We start from the raw sequence: 21,780 nt of genomic DNA on the forward strand, positions 1-21,780 counted from the left end.
GTTCCACAGGGATCAGTACTGGGTCCACTTTTGTTTATCATTTATGTACACTATTTGGATGAGAATACAGGAAACACGCTATGACACCAAAGTAATCTTTCAATCTTCCCTAGGCCTGTGGGAGGCACCAGCAAGCTCGAAAATTGCAAACATTGCTACCTTGTTTTAGCAAGGTTATAAGGATAAGCCCAGCTATTACAAACCAGTCAATTTAATTTAGTTGGTAGGGATGCTTCAAGAAACAATTATTCAGAACAGATTGAGCAATTACATAGAAAAGGGGTATTGATTAGGAAAAGATTTCTAAAGAGCAAACATTTAACTAGCTTGCTGGAGTGGTAACAGAAAGGATTAATGAGGCTAAAGCTGTTGATGTGGTGAACATGGTGATGTTGACTGGATACTATTTAGGCTGGATGGAGGTTTCTAGTGGAGTTCAATAGGGGTCAGTATTGGGACCCTTGCTTTTCCTCCTATTTACCTAGATCTTGGTATGCAGAGGGTAACTTCAAAGTTTGCAGATATCACAAAAAAACTTGTAAACCTGTGAGGAGTAGTGTCAAACTTCAGAAGGGTAGACAAATTGGTGGAATGGGCAGACAACTAGCAAATGAGATTCAGCGCAGAAAAGCATGAGGTGACTTTGAAAGACAACATAAATAAACAGATGGTACAATTCTAAAGGAGGTGCAGGATGAAGCGACTGGGGTGTATATGTGCACAGGTCTCTGAAAGTGGCAGTACAGGTAAAGAGAGAATTAAGTAAAGCTACAAAAACAAGAACTGTGGCTGTTGGAAATCAGAAATTGCTGGAAAAAACACAGCAGGTCTGCAGCATTTGAGGAAAGGAATCAAAGTTAACGCTTCGGAACCATTCTGAAGAAGGGTCACTGAACCTGAAATGTTAACTCTGCTTTCTCTTCACAGATACTGCAAGATCTACTGAGTTTTCCAAGTAAGTAAAGCATAGTGTTCTTGGCTATATTAGTAGGTGAATAGAGAACAAAAGCAAGGAAGGGATGTTGAACTTGTACAAAACATTTGTTAGACCTCAACTAGACAGTTCTGGATACTACATTATAGAAAGGATTTGACCACAATGGAGAGAATGCAGATGCAGTTTATAACAATGGTCATAGGTATGAGGAACTCCACTTATGAGAATAGATTGAACAAAATGGAACTGTTCTTCATGGGAGAAGGTGGCTAAAAGGACATCTGGTCGAGGTATTCAAAATCATGATGGGACTGGATAGCTTAGATGGGGAGAAAACTTTTCTGTTCATAAAAGGAACAAGGAAGTGGGGCATAGATGTGAAGTGTTCTGCAAAAGAAACAAGGGAGGAAAAACTTTTTCACTCAGTGGGCAGTTAGGGTATGGAATGCACTACTCAGAGGTGGTGGCTGCAGATTCAATTAGCCCACTGAAAAGTGTATTGGATGATAATTATGACAAAAATAACAGCGAGGATGTGGGGAAAGAGCAAGAGATTTGCATTAATGAATGATATGCTAATGAGCTGGTGCAGGTACAAAAGGGCCAAATGGCCTCATTTTTCACCAAAAAGCTTTTGTGACTCCGCTTTATGATGGTCTTTCAATAGGAGTTTCTATTGTAAAGGCTGAGCGCTGTGCCTTATTCCTCCAAGATCTATGCAGGACAATGGCTTCCTGAACCAGAAATCAATGCCTGCATGCATCACTCCGTAACATCATTGATATGTAGTTGCTCTAATGACACGATAATTAAATTGATAAATGTCATATTGAATGACTCACTAATGGCCCTGGGTTCCATTTCCAGTGGGAGTAGCTGCATTTGATATCACAGGCCTCAGAGCTGGACTGACAGGACAGGAGATGGTAAAGATCACCACAGCTGCTGTTCAAAATCACAATATATGGATCTCATCTGAAAAGCCCAGATGTCGGGGGAAGGCAAAGACACCTTTGCTTTTGGCTGTGATAGCCTCCAATGATCACTTATGAAGTTCGCACACGAAGAGAGTGAGCAATCTGATTGCTTTACTTTGAGGTCCCTTATCTAGCATGAACTAATGCTTTTGAGAAACAGGAGTGAAGACAATTAAATTTGGGGATGAGTATACTGAAGAGGGATGTGACCAGAAGCTGTTGGATTTGCCTGAATTGGGTCTAACGTAAAAATTGAATGCACTTAAAATAAACCAAGGAGTTACACCTGGAAAGAAAGTGGTGAATATGACTGAGGCAACTGCGATCAAGTTTGCTACAGATGACCAAACACTGTCTGGTATTTCATGTTTCCTAAACTACATGAAAATGTTGAATCTGGGGAGAAATGTAAGCTTGTGAAAGTTTAGTTAGATTAATTGCTTGGTGTGGAGGGGGAGCATTTCGCAAGATCAGATGGGTTGGACTGGACCATGCAGACGACTAAGTTATACCTGGTCTATGGCATAAGAGTGAGGTTCAGAATTTTTTTCCCTCACGCTATGCAGTGCATCAATAGTCTACTGTTAATAATCTAGAGGGCAATGTATTCCAAGTCTTTCTTTTCCATTGGCAAGATAGTATTCAGCATAGAGCCTCGCTAAATAATTACGAGTGGGACATGAACCACTGAAATTTACTAAACTCAGCCTTCAGACAGAAATCAATTCCGTTAACCTTCAGTTCACACAATCTACACAGTATTTACAGCAGGTAAATATAGGAGATCAGCATAACTGCTCAGTTCTAGCATTCAAGTCACCTTGTTCTGCCCTTCTCCATGATGTTTACAATAGGAAGTGTTTAACATAAGTCATCACTGTCTGCCAAATGTGGACTAACGAAAGATTCTATACAAGTTTGATATAACTACTTTTTAATTCTATTCCTATACTACCAAGTGTTTTACATGCTTTTTTTATAGCCTTACCAGCTCTTGTTTTCTGACTCTCTGCCAACTGTTAATCCAGAACTCCACTCTGGGGACACGGATTCCAATCCCACTATTGCAAATATTAGTGGCTAATATTTTTAAAAGTCTCCAATAAAGGAAAGGCTAGCCCAATTGTGGCCATGTCAATGCCATTGATTGTTGTAAAGGCCCAAAATCTGCTATCCTTAACTGGTCAGACCTACATGTGACTCTTAAAATACCTTCTGGGCAACTAGTGATACAAACAAAACACCCAGTGTAGACAGAAACTCCCATATCCTACTGATGTACGAAACAAAAACAGCTTTGTTCTTCCGATGAATTAAATATCAATGGCTACAATGAGCAGCATCTTCTAAAGATAAATTCTATTACAGACTACAAAGTAGGTAAATTGGATAAACTATGAATGCTTGAAAATGAAATTCATTATTTAAGGCCTCACAGCGGCCTCAAAATACAGATACCACATTAATTAGTTAGTACAGTGTTACATTGTAGACAAATAAGCAAAAGATAGTAAATTTAAGCATAAGACTTAGTGAATAGCAGAGGAGATGATTGACCAACTTAATTGTTTTTTGACCATGTCAATTCAAAAAGGACAGTTTTGCCTTCTGAAAAACCTGTTTTTTGACTTTCAGGCTTTCGTGCATGTGGGTGTGACCTTTCTGCAAATATTTGAATCCGGGAGGTGCTGGGAACAGCAGTATCCAATATTAATGCTCCCATAATTATACTATTAATGCACTATACAGCAGCTGTTTCTGTTTGCTTATCCCACACTTTGAACTATGAGAGCAAACTGAATAAGGTGGCACATTAAAAGCAAATATCTGCCATGTTTTCAACAACAATTTCAGCCAAAACATCTTTGCGTTTCACAAGAAATGCTGCAATGCATTTGCACTGAAAGGTTTCCTCCCAGCCTTTGAGGAACTGCGCAATTTTAATAATGTGTCAAATTCAGCCAACACCAGTTCCTACACAGTGTAAATTGCAACCTTGGTCGCTACCTGAAGTTACGGAGATGTGCTTTCCTTACAAAGCCCTTAACGTTTTTGATTTGCATGTAGACACCAATTCCAGTTACAACCATTCAAAGAAGGAACTGTTGTAATGTTGCAAACAGTGAAATGGCAGAAAGAAACTGAGTGTTTGTACAGAGCTCTGCAGAGTTAGTGAAAGCAGACTATGGCCTTCTGAAGGGGTCATGTCCATTTCATGTGGCTACAAGATGCACTTCAGAAATTCACCAATTCACTCAGACAGCACCTTCCAAACCCACAACCATTTCCATCTAGAGGGACAACACAACAGCAGATACATAGGAACAGCACCACCTTCAAGTTCCCTTTCAAGCCTCTCACTATCCGGACTTGGAAATATATCACCATTCCTTTACTGTCACTGGGTCAAAATCCCAGGACTCCCTCCCTAACGGTATTGTGGGTCAACCTACAGCAGGTGGTCTGCAGCAGTTCAAGAAGGCAACTCATCACCACCTTCTCAAAGGCAAGTAGGGACGGGCAATAAACACTGGCCTAACAGCGACACCCATGTCCCACAAATGAATAACGGAACAAAATTCTGGCTGCTTGTCACATATTGACACCCGTGAACAGAATTTTGACTGCTATTCCTTATCTCTATCAAGTGCCTGTCCTTGTGTTATCCTTTGGGGAGATGGAGGAGAGAACTCTAGATGATTAAATGCTTTTAAAAAACTTCTGGTATGGTGCGTTTAGCTGAAGCAACAGATCGTGCCAGTTCCTGAAGTATTATCACCACTTACCACAGACGTGAAGGAAAGTAACAAGTAACCTGCAGTTTGGTCACTGCACTATAGGAAGAGCATGATTGCACTAGAAAGAACGCAGAGGAAATACACCAGAATGTTGCTGATTGAAGTGATTTAGCTATAAAGAGTGGCTATATTACCTCGGGTGGTTTTCTTTAGAGCATAGAAAGCAGATGGGGGTATCTAATTGAGGGGTACTAGGTTCTGAGGGGCATAAACAGGGTAGATTGGAAGAAACCTTTCCTCTCAGTACAAGGGTCAATAACCAGGCGCCACAGTTTTAAAATGAGGAGCAGAAGGTTTAGAGGAGATTTGAGGAATTTTGATTTGTTTTTAAAAACCAGAGGGTTGTGCTTCTGGAACCCACTGCCTAAAAGGGTGGTAGAGGTGGGAACCATCAATCATTGAAGAACTATTTAGATGATTACTTGAAACACCATAGCATGAAAGACTACACACCAAGTGCTGGAAAACGGTTTTAGAATAGATGGATATTTAATGATTGGCGCAAACATGATGGGCCGAAAGGCCTCTTTTGCTGCTGTAAAACAGCATGGTTTTATGACCTCAGTATATCGCACAGTGTTTTAAAGCCAGAAAAGTACTTTTTGAAGTGCAGACAGTGTTCCAAAGAACGGTCACTGGATACAAAATGTTAACTCTGCTTTCTCTCCACAGATGCTACCGGACCTGCTCTGATTCTCATGCTATTTATGTTTTTGTTTTATTTCTTCCCTTTTCTATGCAATATTATGAGCTATTTCACAATATACAAGGATGAGGATGAGGATGGGGTGAGAATGAAACTGTACAAAAGTGAAGCACATAAGGAAGATACTGAACTGCTAGAGGTAGCTACTGAGCTTATGTATCGCTACGTAATGTGGGTGTCTGTCCACAGCAGTTAATACATCAGAATTCAGATTAACCGAGAAGATACATTTCTACATTTTGGACAGCTCGCGTCTCAATGTCAGTGCATCCTCCCCCACTTGGCTTTAGAGGTGTAGCTGGTCCCTTATATATTGCAAATTTAGTCAACTTAGGAAGAACAATTACCTGCCAAAAATCATGCCAAATATGTCTAACTCTAAAATCTCCAAAGACACTTCCAAAGACTTGACTTCATAAACTGTAAAATGTGAACTCCCAGCATGGGTGAGAATGGTCACTATTTTGAAACATGAAAAACGTAACATCAGTAAATCATTTCACATTAAACTGGCACATTTTACTGAAACAGTCATACAAATATACAGTTAACCATAATCATTGAGTTTTAAAATCATTAAACCCATTGTTTACAGAATCCTACAGACGATGCAGAGTGAATTCTAGGTCTCTTTGGCTACGGCATCACCGCAAGTATCCCACTCTGGATCAGATGTGGTGATTCCATTTTTAAGAAATTCCCCTTCTTAACAGAACAATTGTCTTCCTCTCATTTGCTGAACTGGATATTTTATATTTTGTTGAATAATCTCATGATACTTTGTGCATGAATAGCATCCACAATTCACTATACTAAAAACATTCACAATTTGATGACTGAATCTCACAAAGCATCAAGAGCATTCCACTCTTTATGAAGGCTTTCTCTCCATCAACCAATCATTTTCTCCATTTTGCAACTACATAATCCTTGAAGTGTTTGTTGATGCACAAATCCAAAGGTTAAACTACAGACATTAGACTCCCAATATAATTGCAGTGTGGATGTTAATTCATCAAGATCCTCTTAACTGCATCAATAATATCAGTTCAGAACACTATTAAGCAACAACATTATGAAGGTCACTGGGATATCTATTCAACTTAACCCATTCCCATCCATTCAGTTCTTACCGTTGAACTGCACGAAAAGTCCTGCAGGAGGCTTAGCAGTGGTTTTACTTTTGAAAGTTAACACAGGCTTTAATCTTGAACAGGCTTTTACTGCTGTAAATGTTCTAATGTATTTTGAGTTTTACTGTTTTTGAACCTTCCACCCATATGTCCAAGGTTAGAAATTCACAGGCACTTCATCTATATTGGTGATGTGACTTAATGGGTTCTTGTGTGGTGACCACTTCCTGACTGTGTCACAGTTAGCTTAGTTGCCTGGCCTGAGTTTATATGGCGCAGCGACACAAATAGCACAGGTTCCATTCCTGCACCCACAGAGGTCACAATGAATGTCCTGCCTTCTCAACCTCAGCCCTTGCCGGAAGTGTGGTGTGATCTAATGAGAGAGTGGGATGATGGTGACTTTACCTTTACCACTTCCTGATGAACTACTGGAAACTGTTTATTTTACATCAAAGTTTGTTGGTAGATTCTAAGCAATCACCATCTTCTGCTGTAACACCAAACTGCTATGATCCACAAAGCAGCCACAATAACTGACGGTTCTGTTTCTGCTTGTTACCATTCAATGCAGAGTCCTGTCTTTGTGGATATCTATTAAACTTCCACTCATCTTTGCAAACACAACCCATGTCATTTCCCCTTGATCTCCTTTGCCAAATACAGTACATAAAACATGCGCATCTGGGGTGACAGTTTGAGGCTGATTCAAACACGGTATTGAATTTCATAGCTGAGAGGTTGAGAGGAAGTGGCTAATGCAAAGTTATGATTTTGTCAGCAGAAGAACATTATCTTATGCCATATTAATCTATATTCCATGATCTTGAGTGCCGGTAGCAGTTTTGATCCCCTTATTTAAGGAAAGATAAAAAAGATAATTTCATTGGAGGCAGTTCAGAGAAGGTTCATTGGCTAATTCCTGGTATAGAGAGATTCTCTTATGAGCAAAGACTAAACAGTTTGGACTCTACTCAGTGGAGTTTAGAAGAATGAGAGGTGATCTCATTGAAACACAAGATTCTTAACAGGTTTGATAGGTTAACTGCTGAGATGTTTCCCCTCATGGGGGGATCTCAGACCAGAGGGCATGGTCCGAGGGTAAATGGGGTGCCAATTTAAGACTGAGACAAGAAGGAATTTCTCCTTTCAGAGGGCTGTGAGCCTTTGACATTCCACAGAGAACTGAGGGGGCAGAGTCCTTGAATATATTTAAGGCTGAGATACATAGATTCTTGATCAGTTGGGAATCAAGAGTTACAGGGAAATGGCAGGAAAGTGGATGTAAGGAATGTTGATCAGCCATGATCCTATTGAATGGTGGAGCAGGCTTCAGGGATGAATGGCCTACTCCTGTTCCTATTTCTTATGGTCTTATGATTATACTTGGTAGTCTTAATAAATTTTGGCAATATTGTTCCATATTCTTTGAAGGAAGGCAATGCTCATCCACAGCTGGAAAATAAATGACCGGTCAAGAACGAAAGAGGTTTGTTTGATTGAGGCTCACGTGGCCCATGCACCCTACACCGGACTTCAGCATTCAACATTTGGTTCAGGGGACCTTTCAGTTGTAATGTAATTGCACTCAACGCCAACCCACATCATTTCTTTGGGCCTTAGGCTGGAGAGAAGAATGGGCACAGCACAAATGCCTGAAGTGAGCATGCTGAAAGTTAGATCCCTCCAAACACACAGCGGGGTAGAAAACACAGCTCCTTTTCAATGTGTTAATTGACAGCATTTGCATTCTGTTTACCAAACTATCATTCACTGCTCAAATTACCCTTGAGCTGCTGTGTGCGACGAGCTGCCTTCTTGAACTGATTCAGTCCATGTGATGAAGGCTGATATGAATTGTATTGCAGTATTTTGACGCAGTGACAGTGAAAGAACAGGCTGCCAGAGGTTGTGGTGGAGGGGAGTACAATATTGTCATTTAAGAAACATATCAACAGGTACGTGGATGGGATAGGTATGGAGGGATACGGACCAAATACAGGCAAATGGGACTAGATTAATTGTGATAACTGGCCGGCCTGGATTAAGTTGGACTAAAAGGACCTGTTTCCATGTCGTAAATCTCTGACTCTATAACACACGGTTAGTTCCAAATCAGGATGGTTAGTGGCTTGGAGGGCAAATAGTAGGTGATGGCATTTATTTGCCTTCACAGCTCTTTTGTTTCAGGATGCCACGATTTGCAGGTTTAGAAGGATTTGTCAAAGGACCCATGGTGAATTGGGTGACATGGTGGATCATTGGTTAGCACTTCTGCCTCAGAGCACCAAGGACCTGGGTTTTGTTCCACTTTCGGGCAACTGGTTGTGTTGAGTTTGTGCATTCTCCCCACATCTGGGTGCTTCGGTTTCCTCGCCCAGTCCAAAAGTGTGCAGGTCAGGTGGATTGGTCATGCTAAATGGTCCAGGGATGTGCAAGCTAGGTGGATTAGCCATGGGAAATGCAGGGTTAAAGGGTTAGGGTAGTCGGGGTGGGGGGGGGGGGGGGGGGGGGGGGGGGGGGGTGAGTCTAGGTGGGATGTGGGATGTCTTGAGGGTCTGTGTGGACTTGATGGGCTGAATGGCCCACTTCCACACTAAGGATTCTAGGAGTTCTACAACATATTGAATTGCTGCAGTACATCTTGTAAAAAAAATGAAGGAGCACACTGGTGCTGTGCATTGGCAGTGAAGGCAGTGAACGTTGAAGACGGTGAATGGGTGCTAATCAAGCAGGATAGTTTATGCCAGATTGCATCAAGCTTCTGGAGTATTGTCGGAGCTGCAACCTGCCAGGCAAGTGGGGAGTTTTCCATTGGACCTTGACTGGGAACTGGGCAGACAAAATTTAAAAGGCTGGTTAACAGAAGAGAGTGAAGTGATGGCCTTTATTAAGAAGAATATCATGAAATAATTTGAACAAAACAATGCAATTTTAAGTAGAGTGCAAGAACGAAGAGAGACATAGGGGTGTATGTAGAAAAATCTTGGAAAACAGCAGGACAGATTTAGAAAGCTGTTCAAAAGTGCTTTTTGAGCAATCTTGGAATACAGTACAAAAGCGAAGAAGGAAGGAATTAAAAGAAAGATTTGTAATACATTTAACAAAACCACTCTGTCTCAAAGCAGATTGCAGAAAATTAGATACTTTATGAATTGTAGTCATTGGTGTAATGTCAGAAAAGTATCAGTCAATTTGTGGTTCAGTTTAACATCTCTTCAGAAAGTCAGCACTTCAGACATTGCAGCTCTCTCAGTCACGACACCGGAACATTATTACAGATTATCTTGCTCAAAAGTTGGAGTGGGATTTGAACCTGAAGACTCACAGGGTAGATGCTACCAGCTGATGTACAACTATCAACAGAGCCTATGCTGCACCTTTATGAAATCCTGGTTTATCTGTACTATCTTTTTGGATGGACTGCAAAGCCTTGGAGATTATGCAGAAAATATTTACTAAAGTAGTACCAGGAATTAGGGATGGCAGCATTTCCAACCTCTCCACGTAATGGTGGAGTTATTCTGAATGAAGAGAAAGTTAAGTAAAGGTCTAATAGTCATTTATTTTATTCGTTAATGGGATATGTGCTGGCCACCATTTGTTGCCCATTCCCTAGTTGCCCTTGGGAAGATGGTGGTGCTATGGATCAAACTGCCCTCAGAATATTTTAAAGGTAGCCTAGCCCCTAACTTTTTCTTATTTTAACAGCAAATGGGAAGTGCCTGTTCCAGGTGCAATGCAACTGGTCAAACTACTCAATGTTAGGCAAAACACAATTTATTTAAACACTGTAGTTAAAATATAACCAAAGAGAGAAGAGTTTAGGATAACAACTCCATAGGAAAACGTAATAATAGATACAGTAAACATTACTAATTAACTATTCCAACATAGTAACATCCCATAAACACACCCCTTGGCAAAAAGGAAAATTCAGACAGATTCTCACACGCAGTTCTCCCAATAAAGGAGAGAAAAAAAAACAAAAGAAAATTCCAAGAGAGTAGCAGCCAGGAGACATTCACTGAAGCTTTCAACTCTGTTATGACCCCAACAGCTTCTGATGCTACTGAAAAAACCAAAAACCAGGGATCTGGATCTGAGAGAGCTGGCCACACCCATTAGGGTACATTTAAAAAAAACTCAAGCCATTCCAAGCTGTTTATGTTACCCCAGACTGTTCAGCACCTCTGCCTTACAACTGCTCTTCAAAACAAAAATCAGGACAAAATAGCCTTTAAAGCCACAGCATAGTGACTGTGGTAAGCTGCCTTCTTTAACCTCTGCAGTCCATTTGCTGTAGGTAGACCTACAATGCTGTCAGGGAGATAAAGGACTAAAGGAACATCAATATAATTACAAGTGATGCATAAAATCGTTGGCGATATGGATAAAATAAAGAAGAAGCTGCTTAGTTCAGTACAGAAAGGAAGGTATCAGGGGAAAAAAAGAAAGAGTCAATTGCGAACTTAAAAAGCAGCATTTTAATTGATATATAGTGTGAAACTCATGCAATTAGTCACATGGTAAGTTGCCGCTCTTAAAGGGCCAACAGAATCCTGTGGCTGCACCTCATGACCTCAGGCTGGGGAACAGTAGGGAGTAGGAGAATCAGACTCCTTTGACACGGTGTTCTCTCTCTGCAAAGGAAAACTGATGCATTTCAGCTTAGCATGCCAGCAAAGAATTACATCGGAGGGAGAAATTAATGAAATCCACATGATCAAGAAAATTTGCAAGGGATAGATAGACAATACAGGAAAGACTGACAATAGACATTGAGGTTAGTGGTGGACAGCCTGTCATGCCTAGTGTCAGCATCGCGTGGTTACCCCAGCCATTTGAAACTTCTTTTATCATTTGCACAGGACTAACAGAAACTACAGAGAGCTGTGAACACTGCCCAGTCTATCATGCAAACCAACGTTCCATCCATCAACTTGATATATACTTCTCGCTGCTTCAGGAAGGCAGCCAACATCAAAGACCCCTCCCACCCCAGTTATAGTCTCTTCCAACCTCTTACGTTGGGCAGAAGATATAAAAGCTTAAACACACGCACCAATAGATTCAAGAACAGCTTTTCATCTGCTGCTATTCGACTTCTGAATGGACCTCTTTAATTTTAAATTTAATGTCGATCTTGATCTTTGTGCACCTTCTGTTCAGCCATGACATTGTATTCTTTGCTCTGTTCTATTACCCTAATACACATTGTATGATATGATCTGCCTGTAGTGCACACAAAGCAAAGCTTTTCTCTGTATCATGTGACAATAATAAATAAAAGATTTAGCACGGCAAGTGCCATTTTCTGAAAAGCCAAACTCACTGCCTTTGTTTCATGGTATAATGTTACTTAGAGGAAGAGTCAAATCACTGGGAATTTCCAGCCCCATCACGTTGCCACATGATAATACGGGAAATTCCAGCAGCAAATTTTTTTGCTTATTTAACAAGAAATAACTTGATGACCAACTACAATTATAATTTTAAAAATATGCAATTTGCACTGCTCTGTTTTTGAAAGGATTTTCAGCGTATTGTATTTTAGAGTTGCTTTGGCAGTGACATGGTACTAACATTCAATCCCACATCAAGTCAAATATTCCTTGGATAAATGCATCTGAGAGATGTCTCAATAGGGAAACTGTGACCTAGATCACAGAAACCTTGTAGTGCGGAAACAGGCCATTGAGTCCACACTGATCCTCTGAACAGCATCCCACCCAGTCCCACCCCCATCCCTGTAACCCAGCATTTCCCAGGGCTAATCGATCTAACGTGCAGACTCTGGACAATTTAGCATGGCCAATTCACCTAACCTATACATCTTTGGGCTGTGGGAGGAAACCAGAGCAACCGGAGAAAACCCACGCAGACTTGAGGAGAACGTGAAAACTCCCCACAGACAGTCGCCCAAGGGTGGAACTGAACCTGGTCCCTGGTGCCACCGTATCACCCCCTTAGTGTTGTTGTAATGAGCCCAGATGTTTAAAAGGAGCTGAACTGCAAAAATCATAAATTTAGCAGCAGTTCAAGCATAGCCAGTGAACAGAACCGTAATTGTGTATTAACTTGAATAAAAAAAAAGTGGATCACATGAGATTTTATGGTACCTGGTCAAAAATGGGCAAGTATGCCACCACTTCCTGTGACATCTGGGCTTGATTTATCAGTCAACCATCACATGCAACACCTCTTGGAGGAAGCGCTGAGGGTGGCAAGGGCACAGAACATTTTGTTTTCACCAAGAGTAGCTTGGCAGCACTACCACTGACCATGTTTGCTCATTTTTAAAGAATAAAGCTGCTAGACTGGATCTGAAGTGGATGGCAAGGGAATCAACAATAGGAAAAACAAAATTGTGACCTTGTCCTCACCTATATTTTCTGTCACAGATGTGTTTGCATGAGATATTTTAACCTACAGTGCAAACCTATCACTCCTTAACCATCATTATAACTGCCCTTATCTATCATTGTGAGCCCTTTGATAATCTGTTCCACTTGCTCTTCCTCCCACTCTGTTTACAAATTAGAAACCACATTTTTCCAGCTCCTTTCAGCTCTGAAGAAGAGTCATACCGGACTCAAATGATTAATTCTGCCTTTCTCACCACAGATGTTGCCAAATCTGCCGAGTTTTATTTTAGATTTTACAGTATTTTGCTTACATTTGGCTTTCATATTGAATCATTTCAGAATTTGGGAATGAAGATGTTAAAAATGCCAGCTGACTCAGACTCCCCCCACCCCGAATTCCATTTCTTGCCACATCATCCATCGCCAGCTCATCAACAATAGCCCAACACGATCAATTTGGGAGAAAGGAGCAATCTGCAATTTGTTGCAATCTGCACAAGTGTGTTACAATCTTCAAGGGGAATTGCCATCCATCAAGCAGGCCACGTACGGCAAAGACAAACTGGATACAGCATTGATCAGAAGTATTGTCAGCAGTTGCAGTTTCAAGCATTAGAGATTAGGGATTCGAGGGCGGGAGGGAAAAAAAACCAGAGCGCGCTGTACAGAGGACGAATAAACAATTGAGAGCGAATTAAGGGCTGGAGCCCTTTCACTTTAGGGGCACATTTTACAAATGAACTGCAATTAAGTAGCATCAATCTCAAATGCAGGTGAACCACCCTCTTGAAACATTGAAATTCATATGGTGTTGTGCTCCCATAGTCCCATTGGGTTGGGCATTTCAAAAGTTAACCAATAATAATGATGGAATGGTGATGCATTATTACAGTGTGGCAGGAATGGTAACTTTGAGAAAATGGTATTTCTATGTACCTGCAGCACTCATCTTTCTGAATAGCAGAGGTCACAAGAGTGAGCAAATTGGGCCTCAGTTATAGCTGTGCCTGTTACTTAAGAATGTGCATACTTGCTTTGGCTCAAGTTTCACTTAACAACGTGAATTAAAGAGTTGTCCTATGGTGAAAGGTTAAACAAAATTAGCCTATAAACCCCAGAATTGGAAAAGTAAGTAGTAATCTTACTGAAACATATAAAATTCCTAGAACATTTAATAGGGTAGATGCTGATAAGGTGAAGTCTCAGGCTGAATTGGACTGGCCCTGATAGCCTCAAGGGAGTTGTTTGACTCATTAAAACTGAACATAGATATTTCTTCATTCAAAGGGTTGTGAACTTTTAAATTCTTTGTCCCAAGTTTAGGTAAATGATCAAACATGAATATAAGCATGACTAAGGTTGAAAGACGTGTGGGCACTAAAAGAATCAAGGGATGTGGCAACACAGCGTGAAAATTAATCAAGACAGAAGTTCAGTCATAAACTTACTGAGTGGGTGAGACAGGCAGGGGTTTGTGTTCCAATGCTCTATCTATTACATATGTTCTTAAGCTGCCAAGGACAACATCACAGCAAACAATTTTTAAAAAGTCAGTGGATTTAATTGGTTTGCCTGGGGAAAGCAGTACTATACATCTGCATAATGATGGGTACATGAATTGGAAGAGCTTAGAGGGATGTGAGCAAGATGCTGGCAAATGGGATTAGATCAGTTTAGGATATTTGGTCAGCATGGATGAGTTGGACCGAAGGATCTACTCCCACGCAGTATGACTCTATGACTCTACAGTAACAGCCTATGGGAGAAATACGATAACAGAAACCTACGCACGATGTTCCTGGTCTGTGAGCTTAGCTGAACAAGTATATTCACATTAGAAATTCATATACTACCAGAGTTAGTGAAGTTGAATTGCCCCCATTTATTTGTCGGTAATGACTAGAAACAGCACTATGCTCAGTTTGCCTCCTGCTAGAACTACTCTCCATAGAATTCATTTCAGACTTGGTTCAAGTACGGTTACAGATACATCAAAGTGGAATGTAAGAGAACTTATACTAGAAAATGTTTCAAATCAGTAATGTCGTGGTGACAGAATGTCTTCAGCTGTGTCCCCTCATTTCACCTGTCAGATAGCATAAAAGAACTGTGGATGCTGTAAATCAGAGACAAAAATAGAAGTTGCTGGAGATCAATTCTGAGGAAGGGTCACTCAACTCGCAAAGTTAACTCTGATTGCTCTCCTCATATGCTGCCAGACCTGCTGAGCTTTTCCAGCAATTTATATTTTCGTATCAGATAGTATCCCCTTTTATGTGAGAGTTTATAATAATGGCTTATGTTATGGTATTATGATGGGGCGAGGGAATAGTTTTTATGTTACATCAGCTGGCACAGAGATTGGGCAAGTGATGTTGGCATCATTCGGCTCCTCATTCTAACTGAGCTAATCTTGTATATGCTGGCAAAAGAATTTCTCTTTATTTGCATTTCCATTCCTCCAATTTGAGAGAAGTCAGTGGCCATCTCTGGGTTCAAATGTGACATGTGCTTTTTTTTAAAAAAGCCACAAGATGAAACTCAGACCACAGTTTGGATACTAGAGAATAAACCATTGGACAGCCTGCGTGTCTCATCTGGTGAAGACATTGTCTCGGTTAATACTTGACTGTAAAACATAAGCCTGTCTCTCTCTGCCTGAGCCGTGTGTCTACTCCCCTTCTTTAAACTGCATTTCTGCTTTGACAGTTTAACTGCCAACCACATAACTAGAACAGAAAACGAGAGAATTACAAATATAGCAGTACGTCATCGTGAGCTCAGAAAAAATTTCAAACTAATTTGGCTATGGTCGATCAGTTCAGAAAATATTCAAACTAATTGGGTTAGATGTTACTTAGGGCTTGTTCAGCCTCAGCCGGCAGCACGAACGAGAGACAGGCCTCGCTTTTCTGAATTTCGGTGTAGTTTATCCCAGCCCCAGAAAGAGAGAGTCTATATAAATCATTCTGCAGCTGCACACACACAGACACGCGCACACAGACAGGCACACACACAGACACGCGCACACACAGACAGGCACACGCACAACATTCTTAGTTTGCACTTCTGAAGTCATAAAAATGAGCTTCCCGTTGCCGAGCTGTAATCCGTCAAGCACCTGTTTAACCAGGATCAGTTGTATAAAATGGACAGGCTCACCAGCTGTGTTCATATGCTGCAATAAAATGAGTCTGTCATCTCGCAACTACAATCTCTCAGCAGCTGTTTAACTGATGTAAGATACTATAAAGCGAACAGTCTTGTGGAGACTCACAGCCAACACAGAAACAAAAGGCTCAGATCTGAGGCTATAGGCCTAGTGCAGCCTGTTCTGTACTGGACAATTCTATGGGAACTCACACCAGCTCCCACAGGCTCGATGTGGATTCAATAAGGGCATGGACCGAGATACTCCAAGGAGTGGCAATCATTACATTACCACTTCACTCCTACATTATTTTGGGTGACCTGAAATCCAACTGTTCCCCTGCGTTGCGGGATAGTTAAGGTTGGGAGGGAGCATAAAACCAACCAAAAATGCCATCGCCTATTCAATGTAAATGTCCCATGACTGCACATTGACCATTGTTCATTATCCCATTGCTAACATTTCCTTCCTCAGTGCGAATGTCCAAGTCAGCGGTAAACATCCTTTACTGCCCCCACTGTCAGTGATCACCCGTGATGGTATCAATCATTCACACCCACCCAGACATTGATCAGGCACCCTCACTTCAACAGTAATCACCCCCTCACCTCCTGCTGGTGATAATCACAGCCCCATTTCCCAACAACAGTCACCTCTCTCCCGCTCTGCATTATTGCTCACCCTAACCCGAATACTGAACATACGCCTGCCACCACCCCCCCCCCGGCAACAAACAGTGAAAATTACCCCCTCATCCTGACTGTGATCATCTGCCTCTTTGATAAAGATGTTCTCACATGTCCCCACCCCCACAACTGAAATTACAGACAAGGCAAATAGCCAAGGTGTTTTCCCTGTGGTGGGGGAATATTTTTAAAGTGAAAGTGAAAAGGAAAAGATTTAAAAAGGGTCTTGAGGGGTAATTTTTACACAGTGGATGGTTCATGTGTGGAATGAACTGCCAGAGGAAGTGCTAGATGAAGGTACAATTACAACATTTAAAAGACATTTGGATAGGTACATGTATAGAAAAGGTTCAGAGGGATATGGGCCAAACGCAGGCAAGTGGGACTAGTTTAGTTTGGGAACCTTGGTCAGCGTGGACAGGTTGGACCAAAGGGTCTTGTTTCCATGCTATATGACTCTGACTCTGAATACACCATCCCCATGACAGTGAGCAACACTCTCAACCATCCCTCCAACCCAAGTTTTCTCCATCCCCGCACACCCTAATGCCCAAACACACGGTGGCTCAGTGGTTAGCACTGCTGCCTCACGGGACCAGGGTTCAATTCCAGCCTTCGGCAACTGTACGTGTGGAGTTTGCGTGTTCTCGGTGTTTCCACCGGGCACTCCGGTTTCCTCCCACGGTCCAAAGATGTGCAGGCTCGGTGGATTGGCCATGCTAAATTGCCCATAGTGTTCAGTGATGTGAAGATTAGGTGCATTAGCCATGGGGAATGTAGAGTTACAGGGTAAGGGTAGGGGGATGGGTCTGGGTGGGATGTTGCTTGGAGGGTCGTTGTGGACTTATTGGGCTGAATGGCCTGGTTTCCACATTGTGCGGGTTCTATGGACACACACAGAAATTCTGAAATCCCAGTGTACTCTCAACATACTGTCAGATTGTGGGCACCGCACACAATTCACCACATGCTCTGTCTCTGGTGTTGATCAAGGGGTAAAATAGGGGTTTGTTATTGGGTAGGGTAGCTCTGTGGTAGGAGAGACTGCCACGTGGAGGTCCAAACCTTGCTGGAATGCTTTGGCACTCCAACTGATTTGCTCTTGAGGTTACACTGCTCATCAGGCTTCAGATCGCCCAGGGAAACCCCTTCGTAAATGTGTGTTAGAAGCAAGCGGATGCGTAGGGTGAACAGCCCACGTTTGTGCAGTTTTGGCCATAGATGGAACAATTGGAGCAACAAAATACTTTATTTTATGGAGTTGCCTGCTCCAAGCTTGTATGACTTACTTAAACTAGATAACTAATTAGATTAAACAAAACAAAAACAAAACTACGGACGCTGGAAATCAGAAACAGAATCCCAGCTGTTCTGAAGAAGGGTAACTGCACCCAAAATGTTCTCTCCGCTTTCTCTCTCTATGGGTGCTGCCAAACCTGCAGAGTTTTCCCAGCAGTTTCTGCATTTTTTTTAAAGCATCGGATTAGTCAGGGCCTAGATTGAAGCAGATAGCTGGAATTTATACGTCTATGCTGCTTAAAAACTGCTCTGCAACCGATCAACACCTGTCGTCAATTGCTAGATATTGAACATTTGTGATTTTATATTAAACATACAACGGAAACTCTGGGCGGGTGTGGTGGTCTGCTGAAATATAATTTGTGGGAGGGAAAGACAAGCACATATACACAAACAAACACAAATGGTGCTAAAGAGATAGTAAGAACTGCCGATGCTGGAGTCAGAGATAACACAGTATGGAGCTGGAGGAACACAGCAGGCCAGGCAGTAGAGAAGCAGGAAAGCTGACGTTGCGAGTCGGGACCCTTCTTCAAAAATGGGTTCATTTCTGAAGAAGGGTCCCGACCTAAAACGTCAGCTTTCCTGCTCCTCTGATGCTGCCTGGTCTGCTGTGTTCCTCCAGCTCCACACGGTGTTATCTACAAATGATGCTAAAGATATTTTCTGCAAAGGTGCAAATGGATAGCAGATAAGTTGTGAACTTTAAATCTGAGTTTGATAGGTGTTTTTCAGCCAAAGGCTTGTCACAGGAAGTGTAGAAGCAGATACGATAGCAACGTATAAGACGCATTTAGACACACCCATATACAGGCCGGGAATAGAGGGCTATGAACCATGTACAAGCAGATGGGATTAGTTTCGAATACCATCACAGATATAGCGGGCAGATGGGCCTGTTCCGGTGTTGTACTGTTCTATGCTCAATCTAGGTAGGGTAAAACCAGAAGAAATTTAAACTCTTCACGTAAATACTGCTAACATGCTTATGTTGGGGATTTCCTCGGGGCCCCCTTGGGGCATCCATAACCAACAAAAATGGATGGTAATTTTACTTGTGGACAATAATAGGAAGTACCATATCAGCTGCATTGGTACAGTAGCAGAGGGGTTGCAATCTAGAAAGCTGAGTTAATCATAGAGGCATAGCATGACGCCAGCACAGAAAAATCCCATTCAGCTTATCATATCTACAAGGCCAATTCATCAAATCAATTCCCTTATCTTTTCTCTACAGACCTACAGCCTTTTGTTTTGCTCTTCAGATAGTTATCCATTCTTTGAGACCTAGAGCCAGTCTGCCTTGTCCACATTCTCAGGCTGCCTCAAATTTTTAGACACAAACAAATCTCTCCTCAACCTTCTCTTCTCCACCACTCTCTTACTTATCTATATAATTAGAGATCATCATCGCTGGGGTCTGTTATCATGCAATCACAGAATTGCTACAGCACAGAAAGAGGCCATTTGGCCCATCGAACCTGCACCGTTATAACAAACTTGCTTTTAGTTCAGATTCTGAATATGGCTGAAAAGAGAGTTGTGTTGCTGAAACCTTGTGTTGCCTGATCAGAACAAACAACACAAGGATGCCAAATTTCAAAATGATCAGATAAAAATTACAGGAAAGGAAAAAAAACAAGTGTGCAGATTGGTTGGCATGTTTGATTGGCCAAGGCATTGCCATGGAGAAAATGTAGCACTATAGACAACCAATTCCTCTGGTAATTCAGAAAAAAATCCCGCAAGACTTGAACAAGCCAAATTCTTTGTGATTGCAGAGAATAGATCCCAGCATCCGAATGTATGCCTCTTCTATTCAGTGCGATTGTGCCACATTACTCATGTCTTTAGGGAAGGAAACCGCTAGTCTGGCCTACATGTGAGTCCACACCCACAGCAATGCGGTTGACTCCTAACTGTCCTCTGGTCAGTTGGGGAAAGGCAATAAATGCCGGCCCATCAAGTGACACCACATCCTGTGAGTGAATTGAAAATGATTATAACGCAACCTGTTATATGAAATTGGTTGTGATTGTAACTATTAGCACAATCAGAATTGTTCAGCCCAATTGCAGAACAACATCTAACAGCAGATGTTGCAGGTTTTGAAGCATGGGCTGTACCTGACCTATTCCAAATATGTTACTCGATTCAAACATTGGGATTCACAAATTTTTGCATTGCATTGGCACTGAAATTTACACAGATGTTTCTCAGTAGGATTGTTGAGGTAGAAGGTTGAGGGAAGATTTATCAGAAATATTTGGGTTCAAAATCATAAGAACACAAGAACTAGGAGCAGGAGTAGGCCGTCTGACCCTTCGAGCCTGCTCCGCCGTTCAATAAGATCATGGCTGATCTTTTCGTGGACTCAGATCCACTTACCCGTGTTCTCATCGTATCCCTTAATTCCTTTATTGTTCAAAAAAAAATCTACCTTATCTTTAAAAATGTTTACTGAAGTAGCGTCAACTACTTCACTGGGCAAGGAATTCCACAGATTAACAACCCTCTGGGTGAAGTAGTTCCTTCTCAATTCAGTCCTAAATCTGCTCCCTCTAATCTGCCAGTGGAAACATCCTCTCTACTTCTATCTTATCTATTCCCTTCATAATTTTATATGTTTCTATAAGATCCCCCCCTCGATCTTCTGAATTCCAATGAACATAATCCCAATCTACTCAGTCTCTCCTCATAAGCCAACCCCCTCAACTCCGGAATCAACCTAGTGAACCTCCTTTGCACCCCCTCCAATGCCAGTACATCCTTTCTCAAGTAAGGAGACCAAAACTGCACACAGTACTCCAGGTGTGGCCTCACCAGCACCTTGTACAGCTGCAACATAACCTCTCTGCTTTTTATTTCAATCCCTTTAGCAATGAAGGGCAAAATTCCATTTGCCTTCCTAATTACTTGTTGTACCTGCAGACCTACCTTCTGTGATTCATGCACAAGGACACCCAGGTCCCTCTGCATAGCAGCATGCCGCAACTTTTTACCATTCAAGTAATAATCCTTTTTACTATTACTCCTACCAAAATGTATGACTTCACATTTATTTACGTTGTATTCCATCTGCCAGACCTTTGCCCACTCACTCAATGTATCTATGTTCCTCTGCAAAGTTTCACAGTCCTCTGCACACTTTGCTTTGCCACTCATCTTAGTGTCATCTGCAAACTTTGACACCCTACACGTGGTCCCCAACTCCAAATCATCTATATAAATTGTAAATAATTGCGGTCCCAACACCGATCCCTGAGGCACACCACTAGTCACTGACTGCCAGCTAGAATAGCACTCATTTATCCCCACTCTTTGCTTCCTGTTAGTCAACCAATCCTCTATCCATGCTAATACTTTACCCTTAACGCCATGCATCCTTATCTTATGCAGTAGCCTCTTGTGCGGCACCTTGTCGAAGGCCTTTTGGAAATCTAGGTACACCACATCCACTGGGTCCCCATTGTCCACCTCGCTTGTAATGTCTTCATAGAATTCCAAAAGATTTGTCAAGCATGACCTGCCCTTCATGAACCCATGCTGCATCTGCCCAACAGGACAATCTCTATCAAGATGCCTTGCTATTTCTTCCTTGATAATAGACTCAAGCATCTTCCCCACTACAGAAGTTAAGCTAACCGGTCTATAATTCCCCATCTTTTGTCTACTTCCCTTTTTAAACAGTGGCATCACATTTGCTGTTTTCCAATCTGCTGGGA

The 21,780-nt window shown here is 41.8% G+C and overlaps 2 protein-coding genes across 6 annotated transcripts in view; one reads left to right on the forward strand and one right to left on the reverse strand.

Moving 5' to 3' along the window:
• The window catches only part of LOC109935413 (signaling lymphocytic activation molecule-like), a 44,305-nt gene extending 28,169 nt beyond the window's left edge, over nucleotides 1-16,136 (reverse strand). For all 5 annotated transcript variants that reach the window (XR_007265624.1, XR_007265625.1, XM_048616963.1 and 2 more), the window contains exon 1: nucleotides 16,082-16,136. Coding sequence is in view for 3 of the 5 variants with exons in the window: in XM_048616963.1 (XP_048472920.1) it covers nucleotides 16,082-16,094 (13 nt within the window). In the remaining 2 variants the exon portion in view is untranslated. The remainder of the gene's footprint in view (nucleotides 1-16,081) is intronic.
• Nucleotides 1-21,780, forward strand: part of LOC109938910 (RNA-binding protein 4B-like) — a 204,992-nt gene that overhangs the window by 117,619 nt on the left and 65,593 nt on the right. The window lies entirely within an intron of this gene.

The sequence above is a fragment of the Rhincodon typus genome, chromosome 35 (assembly GCF_021869965.1).
Source record: "Rhincodon typus isolate 14 chromosome 35, sRhiTyp1.1, whole genome shotgun sequence".
Classification (NCBI taxonomy): Eukaryota; Metazoa; Chordata; class Chondrichthyes; order Orectolobiformes; family Rhincodontidae; genus Rhincodon; species Rhincodon typus.